This window comes from Tiliqua scincoides, chromosome 4 (assembly GCF_035046505.1).
Source record: "Tiliqua scincoides isolate rTilSci1 chromosome 4, rTilSci1.hap2, whole genome shotgun sequence".
In the NCBI taxonomy this organism is placed as follows: Eukaryota; Metazoa; Chordata; class Lepidosauria; order Squamata; family Scincidae; genus Tiliqua; species Tiliqua scincoides.
In genome coordinates this window covers 53779037-53798928 of record NC_089824.1, presented here as the reverse complement: position 1 = coordinate 53798928, position 19892 = coordinate 53779037, and the positions used below count along the sequence as shown (strand labels likewise).

Sequence of the window (19892 nt, the reverse complement as noted above, 5' to 3'; positions counted from 1 at the left end):
GCTGCTGTAGAACATTCATGAGTATTCTATACTTAAGAATCAGTGTACTGCAGTAACTATAGTAAAATGGGTGCATGTAATGCAGGTTCAAATATCTACCCTGCTACAAAGCTCACTCTTTGGGAAAGAAACTATTCAAAAGAGCTGTTGTCAGGCAAAGCCACTACTATGAAATCTCTGAAGAAGGGCAGTATACAAAGCACATCATAAAACCTTAGCTGAAAAATGGGAACTGGAAACTCTCAGCTTCAGACTTCTGTGACATCACTGCAATCACTGAATATATAGGAAAGCCAGAAAGGGAAATGCCATCCTTTTTCTATAAGAGACCTTTCTTTTTTCCTCCAAAGTGGGGAAGGGTATCTGAAACTTGTCAGGTGGGCACACAGGCACAGCTGGCACTCACTACCATGGAATACCACCATCAGAGTTATTGTAATTAATAAAGCACTGATCCAGAAAAATCCAGAAAAAGAATACAGATTTATTCCTTGTGTTTTCATGTACCCATGAAAGCAAGTATGACATCTTCTCTTTTGTACATGCTAAATCAAACATACTCCTTTCTTAATATGCAGGCAAAAGCCTGTTGACAGCATTCCTTTATCCTTATATGATCTTGGAATTGCCTTGTAAATGGGGAATACATTAAGGAGAAAAAGGGTAACAGTTGCAGAAAGCAAAAATAAGAGCGTTACATGGAAATAAGTGCCAGCATGTAGAAACACAACACTATTTTCCTATGCTGCAAAAATGAATTCAGGTTTTGAATAATCTCAAAAATAGAATTATTACAGGTTGCTAATTGTTCTGTCCCTTTCTTACCCTAGAAACAACCTGAGTGCTTTTAATGAGGGCTGTATCTCAAAGGCAAAGTCATGCATTACTTACAAGAATCTTATAGTGAATACAGATGATCAAAGCAAGGCCTGCAAAGCACACTGAGTTTTCTGTGATGGTATTTTTTTTCTTCTAGAAGCACACATAAATCTGTGTCACTATGGTTATGGCATGAAGCAATATCATGCATGACAACCAGCTGGGAAAAAGCAGCTCTTCCCTATTCTATCTCATCCAACTTTTAAGAACATGAGGCATGTAGGGTCACTTACAACTTTAGCATTTTTGCTTACACAACTTACTCTTGTGGTGAAAATCCTTAATGCTCTAATGACATTTTTCTGTGTCTTACGTACTTCAGACACAGCTTTGCCAAGAATTCCAAAAGCAGGGATACCCATTTCAAGCACATTAACAGACATGAGTATAAGCCCTTCTAAAGTTACAATGGGAGTGACTTCTGTGAATGAAATGTATGACATCTGAAGTGACTTCCAGTGTTAGCTCAATTTAATAAAACCCTCCATACTTATTTACCCTCTTTGTAGTCAGATTCCAATCTGGCTTGATCTAGCTTTACCTGCTAAAAAAGAAAGCGTCATTGTTCTTCACCAAATGATCAGAGGCAGGTGGAAAGTGGGTGGCAAGTAAACACACCCTATGAGACTGTCTGACATTCCAGAATGATCCCTTATTCACACAGAGAAGTGTCAATTTTCTACTTGTCAAATGTTCCTTTTCTACTGCTTGTTGAATAGCTCATTAAAAATATCCTAACACTGAGATCCATCTAAAGAAATGGAAAGGCATGTTTTTTTTCCCCCTTGATGGGAGATGCAATAGTTTATATCCCTCGCTGCTCAAAACATTAATAGTAAATTACAAATTACTGATTAATATTTTCATGTTATGGGGTAGTTCCAACCAGAATTTTCTGAGTGCAACTTACATCCGGGCTGTATAGCTATGTTTAAGTGCAATAGTGGACACAGTTTTATTATTATTATACTGCTATCTAGTCCCAGACTCACCTGGAGGTGACAATGGGCTCTGCAATGGCAGTGAAAGCCTCAGCCAGATGAGTAAGACAGAGAGGACAGCCAGAGTCAACCCTGATGGGGAAGGCATTGAAGAAGAATGGCCTATGGCTGATTGGTTTGGAGAACAGCCTCTGGGGCATTAGTCCCCAGTCCATGACAACCTATCTATGGCATGACTGAGCTGGCTCTTAGCTGACAGGGCTCTCCTGCTGAGGACTGACAGACCTCAGGTATGCTGTCCCAGGGAGCAAGACCTTATAACTGCTTTTCAACAAACATATACATATCTAACAGGGCTTCTCAGTCATTTTCAGCTCAGCCTCTCCTTAGTGCTACTTTCCCTGAACCCAGCACCAAATATATGTTCCACAAGTAAATATGCAGAAATCCTGCTTGTAGCTAAATGTATAGAGCCTTCTACTATGTATAAAGAGCCATGTGGTTGGGACAGAAACAACATTGGCATTAGAAAAACAGAAGACAGACTCCTCCTAAAGGAATTACCATTTCAATAAAGCAGAACTTTTCTTGGTTGCTGGTGGGAGGAAGATGTTTGCTTCATGATCTTATCCTTCCTTCTACTTTGCACATCCTAACACCAGATATTCCATGCCACAAGGCAACCTCCCCACAGCTTGAGACCAGTGCCATAAAACATGAAATGCGGCCGTTCAAAGATAGAACAGTTCTCATTGCCCTACCTTTCTAAAGACAATTATGCTTTCATGTCAGAAAAATGTTAGCAAGAAAACGATTTTGGACTATTACTAGGGGGAGCTGAGGTAAGTACTTGGACTATTGAAGTATCAACAGTCTCATCCTTGGTGAGGGTGAGCTGTTGATGATCCAGCATCTCCGAATCACTCAACTCTATACTGCTTTATTCCACTTCTGCTCCCTGCATATTTTTCCATTTCTCAAGGTTGGAATTTTGCACCTGAATCTGAAACAATCTCATCTTGTCAGCTAACCTGAACTACAGCAGCTGTCTACATTTCATTCCTGATTGGCTCTTTGTGTACCTCCTTCCTCGTAAAGTTCAAAGTCATTCCTGGCTTCTCATGAGGAGTTTCTGGGGCTCTTTGCTCACCACTGTATGGGACTGCAACATTTTTCCATGTTTGACTTGATCATGCCACCGGAAAACTATGCACAATGTTGCAATACTGAACTAGCAATGATGATTATTGCTGAAATAGTAGCACCAATCTCTCTTACTGTTCCACTCTGGGCAGAGCTGGCCCATTAAGAAAGGTGAGAAGGCCGATTTCAGGCCGATGATTTCAGAACACATTAAAAGTTAGTAAATTATCAATTATTCCGCATATTATTATATTTTTATTACCACAAGAGGTGTCACTTGGGTTTTCTGCCAAAGTGATTTTGACTGTCTTTGGTCAGCTCAAGTTTACTGTCATTCACATATCTGGCTGTTGTTGTGACTCTTTCTAAAAAGACTAATTTGGTAGTGTAATAAGCTTCAGACAATTAATCCAAAAAGTAAAGTTCACCTTGTAATGCCCCCAAGTATTTTTTATTTATGAGAATTTTAACTTCCATGCATTTTCAGCATGATCCTAAGCAAATTCACAGAAGCCAATTCCAATAGCTTCAATGAGATTTGCTCCTTTGGTTAGGGTTAAAGCTTGAGGTTCTAAAATTGTAAACAAATGGCCCAATCTTATCCCCTGCCATAGCATACAGTCATGCCAACAGAGGACATACTGCATGCTATGGCGGGGGAAGGGGAGACACAATCAAACAGCCAACAAGAGGTTAAGAAAAAAAAATTTTTTTACTTGCCTCCTAGTAGACCACTTGATCACCAATGGACCCATGGTTTTCGGACCCATGCCAGCTCTTTTGTTGGTACAATTCCAATGAGAGTTATGGGGTTTGTTGGGTTGGGAAAACAGGGGTAGGACTGAACCACCCCCTGCCTTCATCTTCCCCACCCTGCTCCCCTGAATGACCTGCTTCCGCCACACCAGCTCTGGCATGAACTGAGTACATCAGTGGTGGGCATGCAGGCCTGCTGGTCATATGCACCAGCAGCTCCAACGCATCTGGAAGTGGCACACCATTTACAGCACCACCGCAGCATTTACAATGGGGAACGCACATTTTGCCATTGAAAACAGCCCAAACGATTGGGCCATAAGTTAGTCAGAGAGGAAGTGTTCAAAATTAGATGACAAACTTTAATAGTCCAAAAAAGTTACATGAAAACAAATGAAAAAATTATTGTGTAAGATCAACCCAAAGGTAGAGTACAAAATAGAACTTTCTGAATTAAAGGACGTGCAATTACAGAGTTGTTCACTGGAAGAATATTCTTCCTAAAGTTCCAATTTTTTTAAACATACTGAAACAAACAGTGTCAAATGAGCACACAAACAACAATTCTATGCCTTCTCTTCGCCAAAGGAATTTCTTAAAAACAGACAGCAACAAAAGGCAATATTGTTTTATTAGCGGGCAAAAGATGTGCTTGATAAATTTAATTGGCTTTGCAGAAACCTTAGCATTATTACTAAATGGTAACCAAATTAAAAACATTAGAGATCACCCTAGGGAGAATAAACAAATAATGACAAAATATGACTATTCTAAGAAAATGCTTAGTATTTTTTTATGCTATATCCTAACTTCAGCTTCCTTGTACAGATATTACAAAAGCAAATCGTTTACAAAAAAAAAAACTGCGACTGCGATTTCTGAATGCTACAGATAGCCAAACTTGAGCGTTGTCTCAATTAAATATATGCATTAATTTTGTTTGGAACCATTCTGGGTTGTTTATAGAATGTTTAAACACGATGCATATTCCTATTTTAAGGCCATTTGAATTATTTATGTTTCTCTGTGACAAAACTTGCCAATTCTGATGTTGGTATCAAGGTGTACTCAGTAGTGCCATTATCATAATAACTTCTGAAATTAAAACCTGTCTAAAACTCTGTGGAAAGCTAACAACCAGTTCATTAACCATTCCTGTTAGTTGTTTTTCAATAATGCAAAAATGATTAGAAGTTTAATTTGTTAATCACCTGTGTTTTGACTGGCAGTAGTATATGATTCTCTGCAGAAGTCTAAACTAGCCCTTGCAGAAAATAAAACATGCTAATGCTTTATTAGCCTAATAATAAAAATAAAAAAAATCTATCACACCTGGGTAAATCATTGACTGTTGCACAATTAATTTCTCCTTAACTCTGTTTAATTTTACAGGCAATGATGAATGCAGCTAGGAGAACAGTCTGTCTATCATCAACAAGATTTAGTACTTCACTCACCAATCATGTGGTTTGCAACATGAACCTGGATATCCCACTCATTGTAGAAAACCATCTGGCACTTGATACACTGATAAGTCTTCTTCTAAAGAAAACAACAATGGAAAACATTAAGTTAGCAATTGCTAACAATTTCAGTCATAGAACGCTTATGTAAAAAAATCTAGCAAGTTAAAAATGGAAACATTTTAACTACTATACACTATTTCTGTTTTTCCCTTATTCCTCCCACACTGGAAACCTTACTAACGTGGCTACGTATTCAATAGTTATGGGTCTGTTGACCTCTGCTTTGACTCCTAATATATCTGATGATGCTGGGTTCATACATACAACCATTTACAAAGTAATAACTTAGCACAGTATACCACTTGTTTATCTGATCACATTTATTGCTCTTCAACATGATGGGAAGAGAAAAAAAATCTTACCGCACTTACAAAAAATCAGAAATACTAGGGAACAAAACAGTGGTGAGATTGATCTCACCTCTTGGCAGATAATATTACCAATTTACAAGTGGTACATGTACATTGTGGTGAGTTACCACCTTGTCAATGCTCTGTACTCAACTCTATGACATACAATTGCACAGATATGGGGCAGGGTCGCAGTTGTAATTTGGCCCGTTTTCTACAATGCATATAGTAGCTGAATTCTCTACCTCTGGGAGAATTAGGATCTTTGGCCCCAATGTAACAAATTCTTTCCAAACACCCACAGTCGCTTTTAGGTTGGAAATTCCCCAAACATGAGGCACATCATCGATACCACTCTTCCTAGATTGCAGATAGATTCGGAACCAGTACTAATGCTAGAGCATGGGTGGACACTACAGTAGTACAAGGCATACACACCAAAGCAGCAAATGACAACGTCTGTGGTAGTGATTGCTGGCCATACAGCATCCACATATGGTCAGAAACAGCCACTACGGCCCTGACATTTGCTCCTCTGCTGTGCATTCCTTGTACTACTGTAAAGTTCTATTTTCCAGAAGTCAGAGAAAGCTCAAGATAGAACTGTTGATTACTACTGGGTATGAATCTTTCTGAATAGTATGGCATTACTATTACAATAGTATGAATGGCATTACTACTGGTTACAAATCTTTCTGAATAGTAAGCAGGCAACATGTAACTTAAGATTGTTTTATTATATGTTTTGGAACTATAGGATATTTCACCTGAAAATAAGTGTCACTTTTCTCAAGGTGGGATGTATGCATGCTTTGAGTATGGAGGTGAGGGCAGGGGAGAAGGCAAATAAATTTGCATTGGGAAATTAAATGTATGCAATTTACTGGTATATTATCCAACACTGAGACAAAATCTGTGCAAGCATCATGATGAAACTACAAAGTGGATGATTAGGGAGGTCTTGAAATTTTCACAAGTATAACAATATACTAATCAACAGCTCAGTTAAATGACCAACTGTATGTTTGAATAAAGAGAAATTTCTTCTTCACCTCCAATTTCAACAATTCATGATTACAGTCATCATAAAATACTTGCATTGTTACAAGGATTATGTCCAGGAATCTTTGTTTAATTTTCCTTGTTCTAAAGCTTACAATTAACGTCACATTTCTGGTTGAACAGCAACTTTATAATTTGCTGTTCATGCTATTCCAATTCTACATTTCTTAATGCAGCACAAATTCAGCATATCACATTCATTTATTAATAACATGGAAATTCAGAAATAAAATATGCTTTTCAACTTTACAAGTTTCCAGTGGTTGATAATGACTTTACAAATAAGATAAAATAAACTACTAAAAGATTTCCCAAGTCCAAGTAATCTAATGAGCAATCTATTTAGCAATCTGATCATTGAATCTGTTCAAATTTTTATTTTTCTTGAGCTGGAGCTTTCGTGTATCTGGCAGAGAAAACCTTATTTAAAATATGTCCTATTAAGCTAAAATTGAAATGAAGAAAAAACAAACAAAACAAACTGTTCTCTAAAACCATTACATGTCAATTTTTACAATCTTTTGAACATTGTTTTTAGATCTTTGGGACAACCACCCACACCCATGTATTGCACATTTTAGGAATCACAACTGTCTGAACTGCTTCACAGTCTTTGTCTGAACAATATATATGATGTAGCAAATGTCATAAATTCTATGAATGTTGACTAGTGATTCCTAAGACTATGAACTGGCCCAAATGACTCTAATGAATGCCAAATCATGGTTTTGCAACACATGAACGAGTCTTGAAGAACCCATAGGTTCACATACACTCCCCGTGCCCACTGCCTATACCCTTGCTCTCTTCTTGGTTTACAGCAAAGTGCAGCTCACTGTTTCGTCTGCACTGATAGTTGATGGTTTGTGCTTACTCTGAAAACTAGAATTAGACAACACATTTTGATCCCAGTTTCCAATCCAGGTTTCAAAGCCCAAAACCAGAGTTTGATCGTTCGGATGAAACTTAAAAAGCCAGACAAATGTGACTTTGATCACATGATTTTTAAGTTTTCACGTAGCTTTTATGGTTGTCTGATTACAATTTCGTATGAATATTTTCACCTGTGGTTTGTTTTTCCCCACATACCTGCCAGGATACCTTCCCCCACTCCCAAACCATGATTTCAGGTTTCTTCAATCCAGCTCAAGAAAGGCTTGATATGGAATTCACATGGCATCCTGTTATGCATGTGTGTTCTGAAGTAGATCTGAATCATTCTCAGATGGAGTCGGGCCAGACTGAGATTTCCCATGGACAAACAACTCCACTCTCTGAACACTTGTATGCATTTTTATGTAGGTAATAACCATGGAACAAATCCCATCTGAGTAATTTTCCAAACAATAGTTGTGGTCTCACTCCTAAGCGCACGTGCTTGGGAGTAAATTCAATTGAATACAGTGCAACGTATTTCTGAGTAAACACACAGATTGAAATGTATATATTTGTTTAGGCCCTTAGTTCAAAGAGACTTTCTAGTAAATGTGCTTAAGAGTGTAACCTAAATCCTACTGAACAAGAAGGAACAAGTTAATCCTTACTAATTTAGAGCTGCAATACTATACACACTTCCTGAGAGTGGGGCTGCAACCCTATCCATTCTTAACTGGGAGTAAACTTCATTGATTATAATGGGACTTACTTCTGAGTATACATGACTCGGATTAGGGTCTAAATCCTATTGACTTCAATGATACGTTCTAGGTAGACATGCCTACAATTGTGCAGTGTCAATCCTTAGTTATAACTTCAGCTGGATTGGCTCTTTGAACAGGAAGGTTGGGCAACAAATCTAGCTCAGATTTAATTTTTGCTATCAAAATGGACCAGTTATTTACTCTTTAAAGGAAGAAGTGTAGGACAAAATTAAGAGAGATACTTTTCGGTTAGCTGATGCCTCAAAACATTCCATTCTAGGCAGCAAAACACAAGAATCCCACATTAAAACGGTATCTACAGTTGACTTTTGAAACAACCACCATCAAAGCTGCAGATTTATTTTACCAAGCTCCTTAAAAGTTTTTGATGCTGACATGCAGACCAACATACATTGTATAAATAACAATCACTCTCCTTTTTCTTTTAACATTATTTCCCTTTAGAACTAGTTAGAAAATATTTCTTGCTCCCAGATGACCAGCATTATATATGGTTTATTAGCATACTCCTAACATTATTCCTGATATGTGACTTTATTGAAAAACAAAGCAACGTAAACTTAATGGCTGGTCTTTTCTCTCGTTAGAACTGTAAAACATAGTGCATGTCGAGAATTGTCAACAAAAATTATGACGAATGACTACAATGACACAACATACAAGATTTTCTTCCCCCTTTCATTTGAAGCGCAATGATAAAGGGAGAAAAATCATTTGACAAAAACAACAAAACACCCCAGCACTTACTAGCCTCTTCAGAATGATCTGACACATTTGCAGATCAACACAGACATCTCCTTTTATCATAAAAAGTGAGTCTGTTTTTGTCACTGCTGCTAGATCAAACACTAGTTCTTTTTGCACTCCAAAAGGCTTCTAAAACGTTACTATCAACTTTTATTAAGTCAGCAATACACTTAACTAGACTTGTGTCAGTGAACCCAGATTTTAAAATGATCAAAAGTGCTGTCATATTTACACCCTGCTGAAACAAACACAGCATTCTTATTTACATTGTCTTCATTCTTTTAAGGAACAGCAAAGGATTAACTTTTTCTGAAGTCAGCAGCAAAAGGCCTTCTTATCTGAATGCATGTCAGATCTGTTTCTAAATGAAGTGGGCGGTTTTTACTACTGCTGCAGCTTTGACTGTTTCTACCATGCAGTAGTGCTATCTGGGTCAAAGTGAGAAGCAACTCTCCCCATCCTAAAGAGTTTATTATCTCAAAGTGGTGAAGAAGAACCAACCATGATGGCAAACACACAGAAATTACACACACACTAATATCTCAATTAAATGCAATTGTTAATATTTGGGAGTTTTCAGGAATGCCATGTTTACAGAAGGCTGTGCAAAAGGAATAGCCTTTTTTCAGCAAGTCTAAAGGATGAAAAAGTAGACAAGTGCTTTGGGCAGGATGTCGGTTTGATGCAAGGGTAGGCAACCTACAGCCCACAGGCTGGATCAGCCTGCCACCTAAAATCATTTGGGCCTTGCAGGGCAAGGCAGACAGGAGAGCTGGCTACTCTGGTCCTTCTTCCCTCTCTGGTTTGGCTGACTTGCCCTCCCAGCAAATCAGAGGTGGGGTGAGCAGAGGAGAGAGCTGGCAATGGTTCTACAATATTTGCCTAGGCTCGGAAATTAATTTCTGCCTCTAGCTAAATGGAACAAAAAGATAGACAGCTTTCCCTGACAGCCTGGGGCTTAAAAACTCTAGGTACACACAGTTCAAGAGTTCCTCACCATCAACTTATCCTGGGCAGGGAGTTAGGGGGTTGGACAGCAGTGCATCCTCCTGAGCTACTGCTTTCACCCACCTTTTCTCACAAAGGTCTCAGTTCTTCCACCAGTGATTGTGGAATGTAGAGATCTGCATACATATCCCTCCAGGTCCAGCTACCCCTAACCTGAGCAGGGGGTGAGTCCAAGACCACCCATGGCACCTCACTCCCCTTGAGCTCCGTAGTCTAGAGAAAGGGAAGTGTCTGTGTCTAGCGCATCCATGTTTACAGTAGCAGCAGGTGCTGTTTGAAAAAAATCAGGCTGCTTTACTACATGTATTACAGTAGCAACAAGGGGGAGGGGAGGAACACCTCATTCCCACCACAATTCCCGCCACTGCTTCTCGCACTAGCCCACCATGACAACTATTGGGCTGGGAGTTGCTGAGCCTCTTGCATGGGGCTGCTAGGTTTGGTCCACCCTTCAGCGGCTACTGCCACTGCAGCCAGAGAAAAAGCCAAGGGCTGGATGGAAACTCACGACCACATAGCCAGGGTGACCAGGGAGCCAAGGCGACCAGGGAGCATGTGGGGGTCGCAGCTTGTGGTCGCTGTTGCAAGTCCCTAGATGTCGCCCGGTCAATGCTTGAGTGCCATTAGGCCTGCCTCACTCACACACCCCTCATGTGCATCTGGCCCCTATGCAAAAGGTTGCTGACTCCTGGTTTAATGTGTGCCCTGAACAAAGCTGACAAACAAAGCAAGAGTTAGGCAACTGGCAGCGCAATTCAACACATTTACTCAGAAGTAATTCCCATCATATTCAATGTGGCTTACTCTCAGGTAAATGCATATAGGATTGCAGCCCAATTCTTTCATGTAATACAGCAAGTGTTTGGGGCCCAAATGTCACAAGAAATGAGAAGACAATGGAGATCCCAAACAGTTTTCTTCAAAAACAAGAAATCAGTTTTAGTAAGGAAGCTCTGTAAAGCAGATTGCTTGCTAATAGCCAGAGCTGCTGGCTGATGTTTCAACAATGAGATATAATCATTAGGAATTTTCTGTGAATCAGCAACCTTCCAACAGGGACTACCCACTCTGAGATAAGTACTGGGGGTGCAGAGGGGTTTAACACGGATAGCTTTGAGTTGGTTAAAAATAAGCATCCTTAGAGCACAGACATCCTCTCTGAAAATCTGATGCAAGTTACTGTAGACACTCAAGTATAAGTCAATCTCACAGATAGGTCGAAGGCAGGTTTTGAACCCAAAAAATCATGGAATTTTCTATGCCCCTTGGAAGTCAGGGGGATGACTTAGGGATGTGTGAAATTCTTTGAAAACAACTTATCAGGAACTGTTCTGAGTCAGCAGCAAAAAGAAAAAAAGGAGCCATTTTTACGGGTTGCATTTTTTTTTTAGATAGGAAAATTGGGGAAGTGATGCTGCGAAGGCAGCAATGAGCCTTTCTGAGTAGCGAGGAGGACCACAGAGGGGGCTGCAAGCCCCCTACACCCTCCAAATGGCTGGCACTACCCCCTAGGTATGTTTAAAAACCCCTTGATTGCAGCAGCAGCATAATTGCTACTGTGCCAGCGCTACAGTAATTTCTTGGCCACTCCCTTAAGGGGGAATGACCTCCTTCTGTTTCCTCTGGTGGGTCGCAACCTATCCATTTGGGAACCACTGGCATAGGCCATGTGGCCGCAGTGCACCAGTACAGCTTTAGATTTGGCTGCTCATTGCTCAATGTTAGATATTACCATTTCTGTACAGCTGATCCACTCTTGAACTGTTAGGCATCAGTTCATGCCTAACAAACATGGAGTTATAACTTCGTATTGGAAACTATGTGAAAAAGGCAGGACTCTAGATCTTCACAAGTTAAGTCTATACTCCAATTTCTGTTTAATGATTAAGGCTGAAAACATAGGTGCAGCAAATTAGTTTGGAGCAAATACGAATTAAAGCAGTGAGATTTAGGGCCTAATCCTATCCAGCTTCCCAGCACTGGTGCAGCCACAATGCAGCCCGGAGGTAAGGGAACAAACGTTTGTTCCCTTACCTTGAGGAGACCTCTGTGACTCCTTCCCACCAAAGGATACAGCTCACATCCCACTGACGCCACTGCACCAGCTCTGGAAAATTGGATAGGATTGGGCCCTTAGTCTGGATTAAGCATAACTAGGGTTGCAGCCCAAAAGAGAAAATGGAATGCTGCCACCACTCAGTTTTCATTCCTTTTGTTCATCTACATTTCTTTCGATTCAGATTAATTTTCAAATTAATTTCATAAATCTTTTCCCTCATTTCTAAGTATGATCTTGAAGACAAAATATTTATTCTTCCTCATTAAATTTTACAAATCTTTTGTGACTTCAATATAAAAGATTATTTTTTTAAAGGTTTTGTGCTGTTAAGTATTTACATTGCAGATTAATCTTTTGTGCTGCAATGTTTCTAAATCTTTTTAAAATCCAGGTAAATTATGTACGTAGCTTTCTCTCTCAGTGCATGTGGATACACTGAATCAAAATATTCAATCAACATTTCTAAGCATGATCTCACTTTAGAGAAGCGGTGTCCTTTATCTTTCATTAGATCTTGACTTTCTAGGTGCTCCTCTATTAAATGTCTGATTAGCTTCTCTAGCAGCTTCTCCCACTGTTTAAACCAAGCATGCAAACTTATAATTTTCATGATAATCCCTATGCTCCACCTAAATGTCTGCTTTAACAATAGCTTTCCCCCAGCCTAAGCAATTCTGATTTTAAAGCAGCAAATGTACCTACTTAAGAGCTTCTATCTGACTTAACAAATCAATCCTAGCTAAGTGTGATAGTGAAGCCAGTGACTTGCACCAGTGTGGGTTGGCAACCTTCAGTCTCGAAAGACTATGGTATAAGCCTACAGCACCCGGTATTCCCAAGCGGTCTCCCATCCAAGTACTAACCAGGCCTGACCCTGCTTAGCTTCCAAGATGAGATGAGATCAGGCATGTGCAAGGTAACAGCTGCTGCTACAGTGAAATCTTATGTGAAGCATATGAGGAAAGTCTTTGCATTCAGTGATGTCATCACATAGCGTTCATCACATTCACTATGCAAGCCTGGTTGGCTAGAATCACAAAGTGAAAAAGAAGATTAAGTTGAAGCAACAAAGTAGTGGGAAACAGGCGTGCACACACTCAGAGAGGTTTTAGGGGAACATTATTTAATATATTTTTAACCCATCTTCCTATTAGTGCTATTCAAAACAACTTACATAAAAGATTAAAAAACAAACCTGAAAAAACATCTCAGCAGATTGGGCAGATGGGCACCCCAATCTGAGCTTCCTGGTGCCCACTGGAGTACCGGCACCAAAGTGGCTACTGCTGGGGCACTGGGAAGCTGCTACGAGTCTCCTTGGAGAAAGGGAACTTTAATCTCCTCCCCCAGGGAAAGCCCCAAAAGCTATTTTGCCGATGCAGACTTGAGACACTCTGTATTGGGCCTTCTGGCAGAGTTCAGGATCCAGAAGAGCAGAACTCTGCTGGTCCCATGCCATTCCCTGCCTTGCCTCACCTCAAAATTACTTACAGGCCAGCTGAATGGAACTCCACATGGCGCTGAGGCTCAGCATGTGGAAGAACAGCATGGTTGTGGCACCAGAGCAGACAAGGTTCTGTCCTCACTGCTTTTTACCTCACATTCAGAGATGGTAGAAACCAGAGCACTGACTCAAGCTAAAATCTCATCAAACAGGCAAGTTCGCTCAGGAAAAGACTGTCCTTTCATAATAATGGCTTAACATCCTGGGTCAACTTTACTTGTTGCACCTGGATACTGTTGTGCTGACTCACTGCTCCAAAGATTTGGCTGAAATCCTATCCACACTTACCTGGGAATAAGCAACACTGATTATAATGGGACTTCCTTCTGAGTAGGCATGCATTGGATTGGGCTGTTAAGGGGGACAAATCACTTTGTACTGATTTGGTCTTCAAGCACTATATTTTCCTATTACATGGGACCCAACTCCCAACTGTCTTTAAAAGCAAAGCTTTACGGTTTTGAAATTTTATCCCAAATTCTTATTTTAATTGATATGCAAAAACCCGCAAGCCTTCTTTGTGAAGATGCCCTGATATGCCTTCTTCATTAATCTTTTCCCCTATTTCCAGTTCCCCAAAAGTCACATCTCTGGAAAGACAAATTGTTCACTTGAGACTGAAATTTTAATTTGATTTTGAGTGAGATAAAGAGGCACTCACTCCACAGTTACGAAGCTCTCTTTTTGACTCAGTACTTATGCACAAGGCTTTCTGGTCAAATTAGACTGTGACCCAAAACTGTTCGCTTGTTCTTTCTTGGCTTCATGTAATTAAAAAAGCACAACAGTTTTTACTACTTAAAATGTACAAGTTTATTACTTAAAGTGCACTTAAAGGATTGAAGCTAGCACCAAGTCCTGCTATATTTGATCTGTTCAGGTGACAGAAATAAATAACAAATGCATAAATAAATAACAATGTGTATTGGTTCTTTTGCCGTTTGTCAACTGCAATGGTAATGCCAGGATGGTGTAGCAGGTCAGGAGTTGGACTCAGACCTGGAAGATCCAGGTTCAAATCTCTGCTCAGCCATGAAGCTTCCTCAGTAACCTTGGGCCAGTCACTATCTCTTAGTCTCATCTACCTCACAGTGTTGCTGTAAGGGCAAAAGGAGGGGGGAACAATGTACACTGCTCCTTGAAGGAAGGGTGGTATAAAAATGTGCAAAGCAAATACGTTGCATGCCAAGGGAGAATCTGGCAAGGGAGGAGAGGTGCAACACAAGCAGGGTTGCAATCTGTAGGACACTGGGGCATGTGTGTGTCAAACTGGGCTTCCACACAGCTGCTCTCTGCTGCCTTGCCTCCTGCAATGGGCCACTCATATCCTGGTCCATTAGAATTTGGAAAGATTAAAATCTCTTGGACCAAAAGTCATTCTCTGAATGGCAATGCCAGGCTACTTGATCTGTCTGTCAAGCTAGTGGAGGAAGGAGAATGAGGGGCAAATGAACCAAAATTCCTGCTTAGCTTCTCTTCTTCTTTGAGACAAACATCACCATAAAGCGGCACAACATAGTCAAGCTTTTTCATGTAGCACTGTGGTTAAGTAAGCTAAAGAGGCCAATTGCTTTTTAGCTTAAAGGACAAGGCAGGCTGGTTTAATCAAAAACAAAGGAAAAAGTTTACTGGGTGTAAAAATGGGACAAGAAATAGACAGTCAAATTCTGTTCTTAAGATAAAGAGGCAAAGTTCAAAACTATATAAAAGCAGGTTCTAACTACCCTATATGATAGAGGCCTTACAGAATTTCAGTATCATGCAGCATCTTTTTCTCCTTGGGGTAGAAAGCAATGGCTTTAGGAAGTATCCCAGTTCTCATTGGACAGTACCAACATTTACAATCTCTTGGTGAGTGTAGCACAATTTAACCTAGCTGGTCAGTTAACAACTTAACCTAGATGGTTAACCTTTTTTATCCCACCTTGGGAAGACTCCCTTCCCCACTACCACCAAGCTGCGATAGGCTGGTTTGAAATTAATGTGCTAGGTTGGAATGAAATTAACATCAATTCCCTACTTCTGAGTCAGGGGCATGGACAAAAAACTGGACAAATAACAAACTATGCACTATACTAGCAGGAATACAAGAAGATTTTGGTCAAGGCAATGGTGTCCCTGGCAATACCAGGTAGTCCTGGGACTTCAATATACTGTACATTTAATTTACGTGTGATATGTGAACCAAATCTCTGGACAGAATGGAAGATGTGACAGGCTGATTTCCAGGTCACCTTCAGTGTACACTGAGAGCTGTCATTCAGTGGGAAAAGAAGGGGGTGTTCCCTCAGAGTGCTTGTTCATGGCTTCTCCCACAACAGAAGTGCACTCCCTGCCATAGCCAAGGTGTGATACAATTCTTTGAGCATGGGGAGTCACATTTTGAGATTTCCCTTCATCTTTGGGGAAGAGAAATCAGGACAAAACAGGATCCCCTTTCATAGTTGTGCATTTGGAGCCTCCATTTCCAAGAATGTCTGACTCCTAAGCTTCACAAACACTTTTTGTTTCTCCTAGCTATAATAAATGCAGAAAGATAGTGTTTGATACAATACTTGCTACCTGAGATATTCATCCACTATTCTGTTTCCACAGCTGTTATGTTAACACACACACATACCACAAGACAATGAGGTAGCATGCTAGCAACCAACTACTCTTTCCACCCACAATCAGCAACAGCTGTGCCCAATAAAAGTAACAGTTTGCAAGTGTTCACTAGAGAATACTCCTTCAACACTTATGCCTATCGCAAATTTTGCAAAAGCTGTCAGGATTCTGAGACAACATGTAGAGTTCTTTAAAATTTTATAAATCTGCATCACCTTAAAATCCCTACCAACAACAAGTTTCTCCATTTCACCTTTGAAAAACAATGCCATTTCCTTTCAATAAATAAGGATGATTCCCCTCCAACCACATGCTGCACTTAAGGATCCTCATATAATTTCCTCTATTCTATTAAAGGTTCACAGCGCAATCATGATTTCCTCTTCTGCCAACACAGGAGCTACTGTGCTGGCCTATAGTGCCATAAGCCACATTGGCACTAGTGAGCAGGCAGTGCTGGAGAAAAGGCTTACGCAAGCCCACCAACACTGCATTCAAAGAAAAGACCACTGATAAAGGTAAATACTCTGCCAAGCAGAGGTGAGGGTGGGCTGTGGGAGGGCAGATCAGAGGCGGGAAGGGGGCAATTTAGCTGGCACAGATCCAAGTAGCCCCACTGGGCAGGCTGGAGCATTATATGGGTAAGGAGAAAAATATTCCCTTACTCCGAGGAGGCTTCCAGCCTGCTCCTAACCTGTGCTGCATATGGCATAGGCCATTTGGTCCAGCTGCATCAGCGCAGAATAGGAAGAGAGGAGAGGGGAGAATCTTAACTGTGAATATTGATTAAACCCTTCTCATACAAGACAAGAAACAAGGCCAGCAAAAACTTCAACAATCTGTTTATGGGACTGTAACAGAACTTGGCAATATTATAAGTAAGGCTGTAGATGGCTGAACACAAGCAGTATTCTCAGCCATCAAACACAGAAGCAGCCATAAATGATACAGAAAAACTGCTCAATTTCTGGCTTAATTAGGAGATGTTCATCAGGGCAAGTGTAAAAATATTTTAAATGTTAGAAAAAAGTTACAATAGCTAACCCAGAAGCAACGTTTTCCATCTTACAAGGGTTACACAAACATTTATTCATTAAAACCTATACCATGTCTTTTCAGATTGTATCACTCCCATTTTTGTTGGTATTCGTCTCAGGGCCCCAGAATCCTGCCTCTCAAGTCTCCAGTTTTGTGTTACACGTAACACCCATTTGTGCAGCATATAATTAAGGAATTAAGCATTTTTAGAAGACGTTAAAATGTTTACACATCTTACAGATCTCCACCTTAATATGCAAAGAGCAAGGTGTGAATGAAGATACACTATACTATAGCTATTTTACTATAGCTGTTTTCCATGCACTTTGCTAACAAACATAACCATTTCAAAAACAACGTCATCATCCAACTACTATACTCACTGCATATAATCAATACTCTGACAGCATCCTCTTAAAAGCTTTCAGAGATAGGGATTCTAACAGTTCAATTCATTCATTCCAAATATATTTAGGAACACTTTTCTCCCTATTACCCAGCTAAACCTGCTCAGCAGCAATTTGAAATTACAGCAACCATGGTTTGCTGGGTCATAAACATAGTACAGATTAGCTCTGAGCCTGCGTGCGCCATTCCCTGTTTCACCTTTCTTCCTTACTTTGTGCACCTGGAAGAGGGAAGGAATCTTGGGTTGTTATTGTACAGTTGTGTCTATAATTGGAATCTAGGAATTGTGAGTTAACTGTGATTCACCAACTAGGGTATTAAACCACAATCAAATTTCAGTTTTATATCTTGGTTTGTAAACCATAGTTTAACTACAGCTCCGAAGCTACAGAGCTATCGTTTAATTAGCCAGGATTTAGTCATCACAGCTCCATGCCAGAGATGGAGAGAAATGGCAGTGAAGGGACATCTGATCATCTGAACCAGCCTGTGGCTGTGTCCTGGTTGTATACACAGGATACTTGATAGGAGATTCCTAATGTCTCTACCAATCCTTTTTTACTCTACTCTATATATCTATTTTTATCAGTGTTTTTCTGAATTTCATGCATTCTGAATTGGACAATTTTTCCTTCACTCTTCTGAGACCTTTTTTTCCATTTATATACCCTATTTAAATTGTGATGACCAAAGGTGGACATGATATTCCAGCTGAGTCCTAATTCATGCCAAGTAGACCAATACTACTAAATTTCATGAACTACATACAATGTTTCATTAATGCAGCCCAAAGTGTTATTAGGTCCTTTGCCCAATATTTTACATAAGCAATAGATTTGATCCTTGACCACTTATATGGATGGTTTAGCAAATTAAAAAAAGTCCTCCAAAGTAAATGTGGAACTATCAATATCGAGTACCTTTCCTGTGATCTTCCATAGGCTTTTAAAAATGCTATTCCTGGGTCTGCAAACCTCAAGGTTCTGGTTTTCTAAAAATTGACATGTTAGTGAGACTGGGGGAAACACAGTCTTTTCTAAAGCTTTGAATATATTGTAGATTGATGGAACTATTGGAGAAAGGATAATAAAACTTAACATTGCACAAATCAGCATATCATATATTATTGCTTCTATGGTTATCAATTTTTGTGATGGAACCAGAGGGAGCCATTACTTTTCTATTGCCTTCATTTGGAGAGAGACTCGTGATATTCAATAAACTTGTTATGTGATTGCTACAGTATTTGCTTATCCCAGCAGGTGTTAACACAAATTTGGATGAGAGTGGTGGTGGCAGAAATATCAAGAGACATGGCTAGGTTAGCCACAACCTGATAAATTTCCTATACTCTACCAAGTTACTTGCTCTGTATTGGCTCCCATAACCTTGCTTTTGATAGCAACTTGATATGCTGACATTAGTCAGTAATATTGTTTATAGTCCCATATCTTTAATTATTTCTGTGGATCAGCTAGTGCTAATAGTCAGGAGCAGGTTTGTTTTTTTTTTGGTCTATTCAGCTGACAAGCCTACCCTCTACTACTCCAAAGGGTAGGAAAGACTCAGATCCTACACACATTACTGAGATGGACATTCCTTAGCAAACAGGGAAGATGGGGGGGAGGAAGATTTTTCTCACTTTTTCAAAGAGTATTTGTATAGAATGGTACAGAACCACAGTGATGGTGAGAACATCTAGTTTAAATAATCTGCAATAAAAAAGCAGGATCAACAGATGATTGTAGGTAGGCTCCAATAAACATGCTTCAGAAAAGTACAAATAAAGCAACCTTTGTTCCTTTACTTTAATAAAGCTGATTTATACAAAGCAAAGACAATGCGTGGCTAACAGACACATCTGGCCTGCCACAGCTTTTCCCCTGGCTGTGATTGCTACTTAGTTTCCCCACAGTCACCATCTTCCAGGCTCTCGGCAGGATAGGTACACATGGCCTGGGGGTGGGGGTAAATAGTGAAGCAGGACTTAAAGTGACTGGATGTGGTCCACAGGCCATATGTTTCCTGTCCCTTGTGACAACAAAAGGGAAGTTAAAGCAAGTTAAGGGCTAAATAATGTACAGTTAAGTGTGTTTGGGAATGCCCCCTCTGGCAATTCCAATTCGTGTTAGCGATTATGATAATAGAACAAGGCCATTGCATTTATTGCAAATTAATTAATCTGGAATAAGAGTGTGAT

At 39.9% G+C, this 19892-nt stretch overlaps 1 protein-coding gene across 8 annotated transcripts in view; it reads right to left on the bottom strand.

Annotated features, from left to right (window-relative positions):
- Positions 1–19892, bottom strand: part of ZNF521 (zinc finger protein 521) — a 348131-nt gene that overhangs the window by 185266 nt on the left and 142973 nt on the right. For all 8 annotated transcript variants that reach the window (XM_066626103.1, XM_066626107.1, XM_066626104.1 and 5 more), the window contains one exon: positions 5177–5261. In XM_066626103.1, the coding sequence (XP_066482200.1) occupies positions 5177–5261 (85 nt within the window). The remainder of the gene's footprint in view (positions 1–5176; positions 5262–19892) is intronic.